Source organism: Bufo bufo, chromosome 6 (assembly GCF_905171765.1).
Source record: "Bufo bufo chromosome 6, aBufBuf1.1, whole genome shotgun sequence".
Taxonomy (NCBI): Eukaryota; Metazoa; Chordata; class Amphibia; order Anura; family Bufonidae; genus Bufo; species Bufo bufo.
In genome coordinates, this window is record NC_053394.1 from 23,751,208 (window position 1) to 23,765,513 (window position 14,306).

The window sequence follows — 14,306 nt, forward strand, 5'->3', positions numbered from 1 at the left end:
GGTTTAAATCTTGATGGGCCTTGGCCACTCAATAGTCATTTTACTTGTGTAAAAGACTTGAAGAGCACTGGTCAATTAATGTCTTGCTGTTAACCAGGTGTTAACCACCGGATGGCCAGTAGCCTAGTTTCGAAGGGAGTGTATACAGGGTCATCTTCAGGCAGACCACATCATTGTATTATAAGTACTCTTCAGTATAAATCGATGCATTATACAAGGTAGCAGATCAGTATTCGGCTTTGACTTGGAAAGAGGTTTAGGGCATCCTGGTTGGTGAGTGTTCTTCTTCCCGGCAGATTGGTCAGTTCCCTGGTGTTACAGGATATGGTTCAGATCAATGAGCGCCGTGGAGTGTCACGCTGGTGTCGGTACTGGAACGGTGTGTAAAGGGTCCCCCACATTCTCTTTAAAATTCAATTTCAATAAGTTTGTCCCAAAGGGTTCTTAATTTTATTTCCAATATGGTGGCAGTTATAGCTCCCCGTCTGTTTCCCAATACAGGAGCAGGATACATCTAGAGATTCAGCAAGTTAGATCGTGGCAGCTTTTAACTTGAAGCCGTAAACGTTATAGCCAAGGCACCGCTAAATGTAAAGACGACTGACAGACTTGTCCTTGTTCTGCTGAGAGTTGTTGGAGCGCCGCTGGTTTCCTGGAGACAGCCTTGTGGACACAGTGACTGCTGATGAAGTGTGTTGATGACCTGTCGATCGCTGGTCTGTGATTAGGACGGTCCAGGTCCAGGATTGATCGTCTTCACGATGTCATCGGTTTTGCTATGACTGTGGTTGTTTACATGTCTACGTATGCACTGCCCCAACTATCCAGCATTATTATGGTCACCATCAAACCCTTAGCAGGGACATTTTCCTCCATTCCCAAACTCAAGGCATCAAACGACGATCATGCCCGATCCAATCTATCCATACAGCCCAAAGCAATGGGAATCCACCGGGGAATGGTTCTTCTATCATAGAATGGTAATATCCTTCACATCAGTCTTCGATGTTGGGTGAAAGAGGAAGAAAACTAGCCGACAAGCTGCCCTGGGATCATTAAAAACAACCGCCATTCTCCCTGTCGGAAGCCATGTTTGTGACTCCCAATTATTATTTCTGTTCAGAATGAGGCTCGATGGACGCTTATTAAACATATCAGCAGAACGTGGCTTTGCTTGGTGTTATTGCGATGGCTCTGCTGGAGGCGGCTGCACTCCAGGCACAAAGATTGCACACAAATGGGTATTAAAAGGTATATATTTCATCATACAAAATACATATTAATACAAAAATATGCACAGAGATACATAAATGAGTAGAGCCGGCTGATTATAATATAATATCACAGCCTCTCTCTGGCAGGAGGCCGTCACCGCGTCAGATACAATATCAACTTCTGTACATAAAACTCATTTTATTAAAATATATAAATATATAAATAACTGTATAAAATAAAATTCATCCAACAACATCCTGGAAAACAGCCTCACCGTAACCCAGAAACCCATCAGAAAGGGCAAACCCATCCAGTAAGGATCCACAAGTGGACAAACCCTTCGTAGAATGAAGTTATTTCCACAGATGTTGCTGCAAGTCCGTCTTCTCTAAACCTGCACCCCCAATGGTGGAAGTGCCAGGAGCTCAGGGGGGGCATCTTGACAACCACTTTAATAAGAGTAATAGATGCTAAAAACAAAAATGGGACTTCTGAAAACCATCTCTGCACCCCATTGGTTGCAGCCTTTGTTGGCAAGAGAGTGACAACTATTAAGTTCTAAGAACCAGAAAATGTAGCTCAGAATGGTTGTCATTTTATTGCATCTCCTATATCCCAGCCTGTATTTCCACTAAGATTGTTTAGTGTGAATTTACAGACTGGATGGACTTACCCTTTAAATGGTTCACAACAATTTCATACATATCCATGAGTCCCTGTTACAATCACACATGTGGTCCCCGCAATCTCTCTCTGTAGTACGTGTCCAACCCCAACAGCCACACAACGCCCTGTTTCATGAACGGATTGTCACTGCGATCACTGAGGGGGAGGGGGTCACATGTCTGTCTTGCAGTTGTACACAGATTGATATTCAACATACACCTCCTCTCCTCTTTGATTCATATAGGTAGTCATTCAAAATAAACTGCTATGTGCAATTCCCTAGTATACAAGTATAGGTTTAAAGCAACTTGGCTACTGAGGGAACCCCTCTGCCCACAAAAACAGAGAGAAATTGTCAAGATTGTCTACACCAGGCAACCAGAAGCTTAATATGAGACGACACAGCTACCCGATACTTGGAATCGTACACACATAAGAGATGACAACCTCAGGGTTTACCACCAGCACAATAATGTGATGCTATAAGCTTGGTTTTTAACGTAAGCTACATACAGTAAAACAGCGAGTGCTTCTGATGACCAGCAGCAGTGCATTTCAAGAAAGGGTTAGGGTCGGACCCCATTGCGGTACCTGTATCACATACGCGTATTATAACCGATTCCTCTAAGATCAGAACACCATACTGAACATCACAACCTGACTTTATAAAACACTATTTTGTGCAATGATCAGAGTCTACAAAGTTGATCTAGTGCATCCTATCAGATACAGACCCTAGTCAATAAATGGTGGTGTGACACTGCAAACTTATGTTAAGACACTTTCTGATGTCTAAAAATCTTGTCAAATAATTACGTCTCCAACTGATACTTGGGAATATCACAGAGAAAAGTATGTATTATGTTGGAAGTTCCAAACATTTCCTTTTTTTAATGACAAATAGGTTGAGTTCAGACCCCTTTGCAGTACCTAAGAGTCTGTAAACTTCACATCACAACCAAGCCTGTGTGTGGTCACCATGGGACATTGACATCAATTGATTTTTGCATCCGCTGCTCCCCGATAATAAATTCCCATCTCTTACATGCAGCGCCAACATACAACACACACCAATCACACATCATCACTGAATCCTGTAACAGACATCATTTTCAACCATGCTGAATCTTTGAACTCCCGCACAGAGGCTAATGAGCCAAATAAATGGGTCACTGATCAGTCGCCGGGACCGTTACACTTCTGGAGTAATGCAACTGGACTTCTGTAAGGCAGGTAAAGGGGGAGAACCCCTTTCCCAGGACGGATTAGCCCGCCGTGCTCTCTCACTGACCCAACCAGTTTCTCCAAGAACAAGAGACCTGCTTGCCTCGCGGGACTTCATGTTAATATGCACATTCAGGTTGTCGGAAGGCCAAGGCTGCGGTTTAATGTGTCATCCAGTCGGATAGTTTCCCTCTCCAGTACCTGAGGTCTAGTATCAGAGGTCACTGCAGCCAGTGAACGAGTCAGATTGTGTCTCAGGCTCATAAGATCGTCAGTGGTGCGGGCACATCTGTGTATATACCAGGAACGATGTCCACGTTCTGTCTCCAGCTGTGACTTTAAAAAGGAGATCTGTGCGAGGAGATACAAAATCGCTGTACATGTTAGCTCTCCAGACAACTGCACCTCACCGACACCTGATAGTCTACATACTCCATTGGCCCAGTAAACTTGTCGTGCCTTTGACTTCACCGTTCATTGTACATATACAGTACTTCTACTCCCTGTGATTTCATACTGCACCTTAGAGCCCTATACACGTTATAGCATCACTCACCTGTTGTTGTAGCTCTGCCAAGCCTGGCCAAGATGTAGAAGAATCAACAGCATCCTAAAGGTATCCGGGGGGGGGGAAGAAAAAACAATGTAGCAACATGTCGAAACTGAAGGAACTGAGCAACACTGCAAAAATAGTAATGGCACCATCATAGAAAGTCATCCATCTTTTGCAGCAGTGCCAGACTGTGATTACATTTGATGTATTACCCTGTGACTACTGACCTCTTGTGTTTTGTCCTTTGACTGCTGCAATGTTGAAGCATTGAGCTTACGCAGCTCCCTCCGGAGGTTCCTCCGCTCAAACTCCACCTGTGTAAGAACGCAAAATTGAATGTAAGGCAAACAAACATTTGGCTTCGTTCATCACCCATGACTCTTGCTCGTAGCGGCTCTTACTTCTCGTAGTGTCTCGCTCAAACGTAGGGTTTGGTTTTCCAATAAAGATTTGTCGTTTTCCAACCTCGCAACAGCCTCCTGCAGGACCTGCAGCCTCCTTTGCAGAGAGTCGTCATTCTTTCCACTTGCAACATCTACAGATGTAGAATTATCCTGTTTAGGAGAGCAATGAAAGCATGTTATATCCAGACTATTGATCTCATCAAACCCAACAACGAGGGAAACATTTCAAGTTCTGTATATGTTTCACGTAGCTTCATATACAGCTGAGTGAAGCAGACCAGATCAGATGACTGAAGGAGTCCACAAACCTGTATTCTGACCACAACAGATGTGTTGAAAAAAATATATAAATACTGATAACCGGCTGCAGAGAAGTGGTCGAATAATTGTCAGATAATTGTTTACAGGATTTAACAGACTTCAGATGTTTCACCCATTGATCGCTACGGCCAGTGGAGACCAAAACATGATTAAATGGGTCGCAGTCCTTTGGTCAAGTGGCTGGGCTTCACCGTGATGCAACTGGGACAAGGCACCCTCTTTTCTGAAGGCCTTGAAAGGATACACAGTTCATGACGCAGAACAGACTGGGTCTACGCTTGTTCATCGGCAGGTAGCAAACTAATGGGCAGGAGATCATCTGCGTAAACCCAGAAACAATTATTCTCTACCGGGATGAGTGATTGCCTCAGCAATCATTCGCCACTATTCAGGAGACGATAGCTGCACCTAAATACTGCTCTCACCGTCTGTGACGAGCAGGCAATTATCAGGAACGAACAGTCCGATAACTCCCTGCTGAGTGGGCCATGTAATGTGGCCTCCATTGTATAAATCTTTGGCAGGATTAGTAGATCTACCCCAATGTTTTTAATGTTCATACATAACCTTATTACAGTATGTCTAACTTGTTCTGTCGAGATATCTTTGGAATAAAAAAATTTAAAAAAAGTGCCATGGCATCAGTGGTGGCCGCCCTATAAGGTAAGACCATAATTCGACTACGGCTAAACTGATGAAAGGTCCTCTGCTGCTCATTAGGAAAACACAGTGGGAGTTGGGTTTTGGTGAAGTGTTTCTAATGAGTGAAGAAATTTTATCTGCAAAAAAACAGGGAAGCCGACTCAGGATTTGGGCCTTTTCTAATTAGGACTCAGTAATGCCATCAGATGCTTCTGCAAATGTCAACTGTCAATTTGTGGCTTGCAAACACCCACAAATGATTTGGGCTCTGTTCCCAATGCCGTTATTGTCCATCGTAATCCATTAGGCCTCTTTCACACGGGCGAGGTTTCCGCGCGGGTGCAATGCGCGAGGTGAACGCATTGCTCCCGCGCTGAATCCGGACCCATTCATTTCTATGGGGCTGTGCACATGAGCGGTGATTTTCACGCATCACTTGTGCGTTGCATGAAAATCGCAGCATGTTCTATATTGTGTGTTTTTCACGCAACGCAGGCCCCATAGAAGTGAAAGCAAGCAAGTGCGGATGCGATGCGATTTTCACGCATGGTTGCTCGGTGACGATCGGGATGGGGACCCGATCTTTATTATTTTCCCTTATAACATGGACCATGTGATGAGTGTGGAGCCATCACATGGCCAATCACCATGGTGATTGACCATGGGATGAGCGCAGTGACGTCACCAAAAGGTCCTTTTCCTCCCAGGTCCTCAAAGAAGAAGAATGAAGACGAGCCGGGCAGCGCGAACAAGTGGATGAGGTGAGTTTAATTATTATAAATTTTTTTTTTTAACCCCTCCATCCCTAATTTACTTAGCATTCTCACGCATTTTCCCGCAATGCACCCGCATCTTTTCCCGCACGTCACCCGCAGCGCCCGTGTGAAAGAGGCCTTAGGTTGTTCTTAGTTTTATTAGACCCTAATGACTGGGTCCATGAGGTTCTATCAGCAAACTACAGCCAACACTATTTTTACAAAATGCAATGGAAACCTGGTGTAAAATAACTGGTGCAAGCGTGAGCAAAACCTACGTGATATTGATAGGCAACTTTGCACATGATGTGCAAACCATCTTACTTTTCTAAGTCTCTTTTCCGATTCCAGAAACTTCTGCCTCAGCTTGATCTCTTCAGCCTCCATACGTCTTAGTGCCGTTTCTGCTTTCATCAACTTCATTTTAAGATCCACTTCCCTCTTCTGGGCTTCATCTCTCTCATGATACAGTGCTTTAATTTCTGTTATCAGCTCTTGTATATTTGTCTCCTCCTGTGGATAGCTGATCTCTAGAAACACAGGGTCCTCATGTTGGTTTTCTAGGAACTTTCTCTTACCAATCAAATTTAAGCCTTCTGTGGACTCTGCCAATGCTGTCTCTGATTTGACATGTGTAAATGTTTGCAAGTCTTGTAAATTTTCCTCCAGTTGTCTCCTTTCTCCGGCAACTGTCTTGTCAGATAAAGGTTTCTTTCCATCTTCTTGAACATCCAAATCCTGTCTGAAATATGTCTCATTTTCTTCATCTCTGGTTTTCTTTCTTCTGTCTTGATCTTGAATCACCATGGCTTGTCTTAGTTCTCCGATCTTTGCTTTAAGAGCATTCTTCTCAATAACCATTGTGTCTATTTTCTTCTCTTTTTCTTCTGCAGTGTGAACAAGTTTTAACACTTTCTGCCTTAGGACATTTTTCTCTTCTTTGTGCATCTTGCTCTCTTGCTCTTTATCTACTAAATCCTGTCTTAGCTGCTCAATCTGTTCCCTCAGAAGCCTCATCTCCCTTTCCATTCCTTCTGTTTTCTCCTCCTTCTCCGACAGAGTTTGCGAAAGTCTGATTATTTGATTCTGCAGAGTTGTCTTTTCTTCCTCGTGTAATTTTTTCTCATTTATTACCTTCTCATTCTTTTCTTTCAAGTATTCAATATTTCCTACCATTTCTCCTACTTCTGTTTCTTTACTTCCTAAAGCTTTAGCAAGATTGGTCACCTTTTCTTTTAAAGTTCTCTTCTCTGTTTCATAGAATATTTCCTTCTTTTGAATTTCTTGTTCTTTAAGAGTCAGAGATTGCTTAAGTTCTCCTACCTCATCTCTCAGAGATGTCAGATCAGTTTGCAGAACATTAACTTCTCTTTCTTTTGCTTTTAAATTCTGAGAAAGTCCTTCCACTTTCTGGCTTAAAATAGTATTTTGCTCTTCAATATTTGCATCATGGATCATTGCTTCATTCCTCCTCATGAGCTCTTCTATCTTCTCTCTAAGAGAGTTCATCTCCATCTTGGTCCTATCTGCTTCTTGGCTCTTCTCTACTAAAGACTGGGACATGGCTGTTATTCTTTCTCTCATAACTTTCTTCTCTTCCTCGTTGTGTTTCTTTTCCTCCTTGACCTCTTCCTCCCTATTTACCAAGACCTGCCTAACTTCTTCTAGCCTATCTCTTAGATATTTACTTTCTAATTTTGTTTCAGCAGCCTCTTGCTCCTTCTCTACCAAAGCTTTGGAGAGTTCTTTCACTCTTTGCTTCAAGAATGTCTTCTCTTCTTCACTTATTCTGTTTTCCTCTTGAATGTTACCTTCTTTCTCTAATATGAGGCGTCTTAGCTCTTCAATTTTCTTTTTCAGAGTTTCCACCTCCAGTTTAACTACATCATATTTTTGCTCTTTCTCAACTAAAGCCTGGGAAACATCCCTTAACTTCTGCTGTAGAGTCTTCCTCTCTTCATCGCACTCTCTTTTTTCAGATTTCATGTCTTGTTCCTTATCTGCAAGCATTTGCTTGAGTTCTCTTATTGTTTCTTTCATAGTCTTTACCTCACCTGCTTCGCTCTCCTTCTGTGCTATAGATGAAGATAGTTCTGTCACTCTTTTCCTCAGACTTTTCAACTCTTCCTCGCGTCGCTGTTCTTCTTCCTTATTTTCCTGCTCTTTTTCATGCAGGCGTTGTCTCAATTCTTCAGTCTTCTTTTTCAGAAGCTTTACCTGCATCTCTTTATCATCCACTTCTCTGTTCTTCTCTATTACAGACTCAGTAAGTGCTGTTACTTTCTGTCTTTGCGACATCTTATCGTCTAGAATCTGTCTTTCTATTTCTTCCATTTCTCTTTTATTCTCTACCAACTGTCCTTCAAGTTCTTCCTTCTTATTTTTCAATAGTTTTATTTCCATGCTTGCAAAATCTGCATGATGACTTCTTTCCAGTAAAGTCTGTGAAAGTTCTTCGACTTTTTTTCTAAGGACTTCATTTTCATGTTTGTTTCGTGTTATCTCCTCTTTGAGCTCATGCTCCTTACTTATTAAAACCTGTCGAAGCTCCGCCATCTTGTCTTCCAGAGATATAATTTTTAGGTCTTTGTTATCTGCTTCAATTTTCTTTTCAAATAAAACCTGAGAAATTTCTGATATTCTCTTGCTCTGAGACTTTTTTTCTAGCTCGATAAAGCTATCTTTCTCTCGTATTTCTTGATCATTTTCCACCATGACTTGTCTGATTTCTTTTATCTTATCTTTCAGAAATGTAATTTCAACTTCCTTTTCTTCTATCTCTATCTTTTTCTCTGTAAGACTGTGAGACAGCTGAGATACAGTCTGTCTCAGTAACGACTTCTCTTCCTTACTATTTAGCGCTTCATTCCTTACCTCGTTTTCTTTTTTTACGAGAACTTGCCCCAGTTCACTTATTTTCTGTCCCAACGATGTCATCTTATCTTCTGCCTCTTCTAACTCGTGTTCCTTTTCTATAAGAATTTGAGAAAGTTTTGATACTCTTTCCTTCAGACTGTCTTTCTCAATTTTTGCTTGTTCGCACTGTCGCTCCCTATCTTTCAAAGCCTTTCCAAGCAATTTTAGTCTATCAGCTAAAGCTCGATCATCTTCTTGATCTAAAGACATCTCTCCAATAAGAGCCTGGGAAAGTTCTGTTACCCATTTCTGTAGTTCCTTTCTTTCTTCTTCCCCTTGTGCAAATTCAACAGTTTTACCCATTAAGTCCTGACTCATTTGGTCTAATCTAATATTCAAAGCATTCAAGTGCTCTTCTCTCTCCTCATCATGGACCTCTCGGTCTGCGAGTGCTCGAGACAGTTCTGCAATCTGCTGTTTTAGAGTCAGTCTCTCTCTATCACTCTGAATTCTGGCATCTTCTGCCTCTTTTTGCTTCTCTACCAGAACATATTGTACTTGTTCTAGTTCCAGTTTCAGATCTTGTATTTTCGCTATATTCTTTTGTTCTTGAAAGTCTTTCTCCTTAAGGATATGTAACAGCTCTTTGACTCTAACATCCAAGTCACTGTTAACCCTGTTTAACTGCATTCTTTCTCTATCAGCCTCAGACTCTTTCTCTAGCAAAGTCCGGGATAAATCTTGTAACCTTTCTTTAAAAGCCTTGTTGTCCCTTTCCCTCTGTTCCTCAACCAGCTGTCTTTCATTTAAGACCTCTGATAGTTTCCTCTCCAAATCTGTATTTTTGATCTCAAGTCTTCCCCATTCCTGTAATTCTCTTTCATTCCTATTTAGCGATTCCCGCTCTCTCTCATACTTCCTTTCCAAAATTTCAACCGCTAGTTCTTTTTCCTTTAAGGCCTGAGAATACTCCGACACTTTTTCCCTCAAAAGTTTTTCCTCCATATTTGCTTCCTTCTCTATGGCGTCTTTCTGCAATGCTAAACGTTCCATTCTAGCTTCTACCACAGATTTATCATGTTGGCACCTCCGTAACTTCTCTTCCAGGCTCATAATCTCACTTTTCTGCTGTTCTATAGCTAGTCGTTGATGCTCCTTTTCTTGCTGGCTGTCTCGTAGTGTCTGTTGCAACACCACATGAGCTTCGTCTTTCTCTTTCAAAGTTTTGGTGTGAAACGCTAAATCACTACAGATCATTTCTTTATCTTTTTGAACTTTAAACATAGTCTCCTTCAACAATTTTATCTTGTTTTCTCGGTCTTTAATTCCCTCAGTTTGAGACTGCAACAAAGCAGACAATGTCTCTTTTTCTTCCGAGTACTCTTTAATAGTCTCTTTTAAAGTTGCTAAGTTTTCCTTGCACTCTCTGTAATTCACAGCGAGCTGGTCTTTCTCAAACTCGCACTCTACCATTCTGGATCGTAAAGATTCAATCAGAGAGTCACTCTCTTTTAACAACATAGCTTGATGGCCTACTTCTTCAAGTGTGCTCTCTTTCTCTGCTTGCTGATCCTTCAGACGCTCTCTTAAAGTCACCAATTCTTTATCCAGTCCTCCCACGTTTTGCAGCAATGCATTCACCTTGGTTTCTCGTTCTTCTTGACACTGTCTGAGAAGCTCCTTTAGTGCTGTCTGTTTCTGCTCTGCCTCGGTAGCATCAACAGAGAACTGCTCAACGAGTGTCTCCTTCTCTCCTTGAACCAGGCTCATCTTGGCAATCAAGGTATCAATTTCTCGATCCCTTTCTGCTACTATCAGGAGACTGTGGTATTCTGCTTTTACTGCAAGCTCTTTCTGAACTTCACACTCTTCGATACGCTTTGTCATTTGCAGCTCAGTCTTCTTAAAGCTCTGGATCTGTTGCTGTAACTCATTGACCACCATCTCTTTCTCTTGTTGGAGTTGCATTATGCTCTCCTTACAAGTCTTGAGTTCACGTTCTTTTTCTTGTATGGTCAACTGGAGTAGAGCGGCTGAAGTTAAAGCAGTCTCCTTCTCCCCGTTGCACTCCTGAATATTCTCTCTCAGTTCTGTTATCTGCCTCTCAATCTCTTCTAAACTATCCGCTTGGTTTGTCAGTGCAGCCAGGGCTCTCTCTTTTTCTTCCGAGTACTCTTTAATAGTCTCTTTTAAAGTTGCTATATTTTCCTTGCACTCTCTGTAATTCACAGAGAGCTGGTCTTTCTCAAACTCGCACTCTACCATTCTGGATCGTAAAGATTCAATCAGAGAGTCACTCTCTTTTAACAACATAGCTTGATGGCCTACTTCTTCAAGTGTGCTCTCTTTCTCTGCCTGCTGATCCTTCAAACGCTCTCTTAAAGTCACCAATTCTTTATCCAGTCCTCCCACGTTTTGCAGCAATGCATTCACCTTGGTTTCTCGTTCTTCTTGACACTGTCTGAGAAGCTCCTTTAGAGCTGTCTGTTTCTGCTCTGCCTCGGTAGCATCAACAGAGAACTGCTCAACGAGTGTCTCCTTCTCTCCTTGAACCAGGCTCATCTTGGCAATCAAGGTATCAATTTCTCGATCCCTTTCTGCTACTATCAGGAGACTGTTGTATTCTGCTTTTACTGCAAGCTCTTTCTTAACTTCACACTCTTCAATACGCTTTGTCATTCGCAGCTCAGTCTCCTTAAAGCTCTGGATCTGTTGCTGTAACTCATTGACCACCGTCTCTTTCTCTTGTTGGAGTTGCATTATGCTCTCCTTACAAGTCTTGAGTTCACGTTCTTTTTCTTGTATGGTCAACTGGAGCAGAGCGGCTGAAGTTAAAGCAGTCTCCTTCTCCCCGTTGCACTCCTGAATATTCTCTCTCAGTTCTGTTATCTGCCTCTCACTCTCTTCTAAACTATCCGCTTGGTTTGTCAGTGCAGCCAGGGCTCTCTCTTTTTCTTCCTGACATTCTTTCAAGGTCTCTTTGATAATCTCAATTTCACGGTCCTGTTCACATTTCATTAGCACTTGTCGCTCTAAGTTCTCCAAAGCTGTCTCTTTGTCTGACTGACACATTTTCAGGTTGTCCCCCAGTTTGGAAATTTCCTCTTCCAATTGCTTCTGTACGATGGTTGCTTTATCCAGCTCATTCTGCTTCTCTCTCTGCAATTTATCGACACGCTCTTCGGTGACCTGTCTCAGACTCTTCTCTTGCTCCAGACGGTCTCTCAAGGTGTTTAATTCTTCCTGAAAGGAATCAGAGATCAGTATTATTAAATACTCTTTCTCCAAGCTGTTATTGACATCCATAGCTTTTAAGACACTTTTAATAACATTAGATGATCATCGTCCGACCCCACAGATTTTGATGGAACCAGCGGACCATCTAGAGCAGTGATGGCGAACCTTTTAGAGAACGAGCACCCAAACTGCAACTCAAAACCCACTTATTTATTGCAAAGCTCCAACACGGCAATTTAACCTGAATACCAATATCGTATATCTTCCCTGTACTTTATCATTTAGTTATAATAGCTGCCTATATTCAATGTGGCACCTGTGCTGTTCATAGTGCGCCCCCGGCGCTGATGAATGGCAGGAAATGTCTAAGGCATACTGGTACACCATAGACTTTTTCCAGGGTGTGAGTGCCCACAGAGAGGGCTCTGAGTGCCGCCTCTGGCATCCGTCCCATAGGTTCGCCACCACTGATCTAGTGTGTTTGGGGGTTTCCTAACTCAGACCTGAGGGCAGATGGTGGGGAAAGAAGGGATGGGCATGTTGGATTTCAGAGGATGTGTGCGTGCGCACAGGTAAGAAGGGACAGCTGTTCGTCATGTGGCCTAGGCGCAGCTCAACCCCATAGAAGTGAATGGGGCTGAGCTCCGATACCAAGCACAGCCGTTATACAAAGTACAGCACTGTGCTTGGTGAGCAGGGAGAAGTCTGCAGCCATGACAGGAGCGCCGCTGCCTTCTCAAACAGCTGATCAGCAGGGGTCCCGGGAGTCCGACCCCCACGATCAGATACTGATGACCTATACAAAGGTATCAGTATTAAAATCTCAGAAAACCTTTCAAATCGTGTCATTATTTGGTATAATCTTTGGACTCGCACGTAATCCTAGGCAGGTTGTGTCTAAAATTCACAGATACCAGTCATCAAAATGCAAGTTCAGCCATAACTATTGCTCCCTGCCACACTCAGATGAGCCCCTGACTGCCATGCCAAGGCCTCAGGGTTGAGTGGGAGAGAGAGAAGAATCTTCTCCCTCTGTCCTTAACTATTTGGATGCCGCAGTCATTATTGACTGCAGCAACTAAAGGGTCACTACAGTGAGAGGGGGAATCTTTAGATTCTGCCCGTTTCAGGCGGATGTCACATTTGTAACACCACCAGTACCCACTGCATATGGAGCGGGCTCAGGTCGTAGATTCCTTTTGCAGCTTTCATATACGGCGGTTAATACACAATGCTCAAAGGCAGACTGCAAATTCCAAGCTGCACTTGTTTCCCCACTGCCCCATACTAGGCTAAAAAGTATGGGGTAATCACCATTATTTTGCTGTCAGACAGGATAGGTGATAAGTATCTAATCAGGGGGATCCAACGCACCCACTGCTAACGAGAACAGGGGTCCCCGAGTCCCACAAGTGAATCGAATAACGGTGCTCCTCCATTCATCTCTATGAGACTGCAGTACAAGGCTCGGCTGTCTCCGGCAGTCTATAAAGAGATGAATAGAAGAGTAGTGCACGTGTGTAAAGGTTGCTCCATTCACCCGGGAGACTCAAGGACCACAATTCTTGCGATCAGTGGGGGTCCCAGCAGTCATACCTGCCCTGATCAGGTAATTATCACCTATTCTATGGGTAGGTAGGGAGTTATAGTCGGACAGCTCACTTAACTAGTATTTACCAAGCTTAGCTCCAGTTGCTCTCTCCGTACTATTGCTGCCTCTTTCTCTTCTTCCAAGTCAGACAGCCTCTGAGAAAGGGCGAGACATCGCTTCTGTAAGGCGTCCTGCTCGGCGTACAAGAGAGAAAGCTCATCTGTAATCAATTCAGAAACAAAGCCGTAAGTCGCTGTCTCCCATCATCCCTTAGGTCATAGCATTTAGTACGATGACTCTTACCTTGGACGGTTTTCTTGGACTGAGCGATTGTCTGAACTTCCAGGTCCAGTTGGCCGCATCTAATCTCCAGCTGAGATGATCTTTCCTGAGATGCAAACACTGATTTCTCCAGACACTGTTTCATGATCCTAAGAAATAAAATAAAACATAAAATGCAGATCATGCAATGAAACATACAAATCATCAGGAGAGGAATTCGTCACTGCACCACGCGTCCACGTCTTACTGGAGGTCTCCTAGCTTTTCTCTTAGTTCCAGACACTCCCTCTCGCTCACTCCGAGTTGTACGGTGAGCGTGGACTTTTCCCGACTCAAAGCTTCTGCGTCCTGAGACAACTGGTCCTGCTCCCTCCGCAGGCTCTCTCTTTCCTATCAGGTTAACAGGTTAAAACATAAAATATGGGACAATATTAGGGACAGGAAGAGGAGACACAATTATTGAAATACTGAAAGTCATGAATCAACCACTAACATAGTTGTATCCTTAAGTACAACACTGATGGCCTATGCTCCGATCGGTGGGGGGTCTGACATCCGGC

General features: G+C 43.1%; 1 protein-coding gene across 1 annotated transcript in view; it reads right to left on the reverse strand.

The window, feature by feature from the left end:
* Nucleotides 1-1,238: 1,238 nt before the first annotated feature.
* LOC121005926 (centrosome-associated protein CEP250-like) overlaps nucleotides 1,239-14,306 on the reverse strand; it is a 34,240-nt gene continuing 21,172 nt past the window's right edge. The window contains exons 11-18 of the mRNA XM_040438760.1: nucleotides 13,994-14,136; nucleotides 13,768-13,895; nucleotides 13,551-13,684; nucleotides 6,105-11,879; nucleotides 4,060-4,212; nucleotides 3,886-3,972; nucleotides 3,662-3,715; nucleotides 1,239-3,456 (exon numbers count right to left, since the gene is read on the reverse strand). Coding sequence (XP_040294694.1) covers nucleotides 3,238-3,456; nucleotides 3,662-3,715; nucleotides 3,886-3,972; nucleotides 4,060-4,212; nucleotides 6,105-11,879; nucleotides 13,551-13,684; nucleotides 13,768-13,895; nucleotides 13,994-14,136 — 6,693 coding nt within the window. The 3' untranslated portion in view covers nucleotides 1,239-3,237. The remainder of the gene's footprint in view (nucleotides 3,457-3,661; nucleotides 3,716-3,885; nucleotides 3,973-4,059; nucleotides 4,213-6,104; nucleotides 11,880-13,550; nucleotides 13,685-13,767; nucleotides 13,896-13,993; nucleotides 14,137-14,306) is intronic.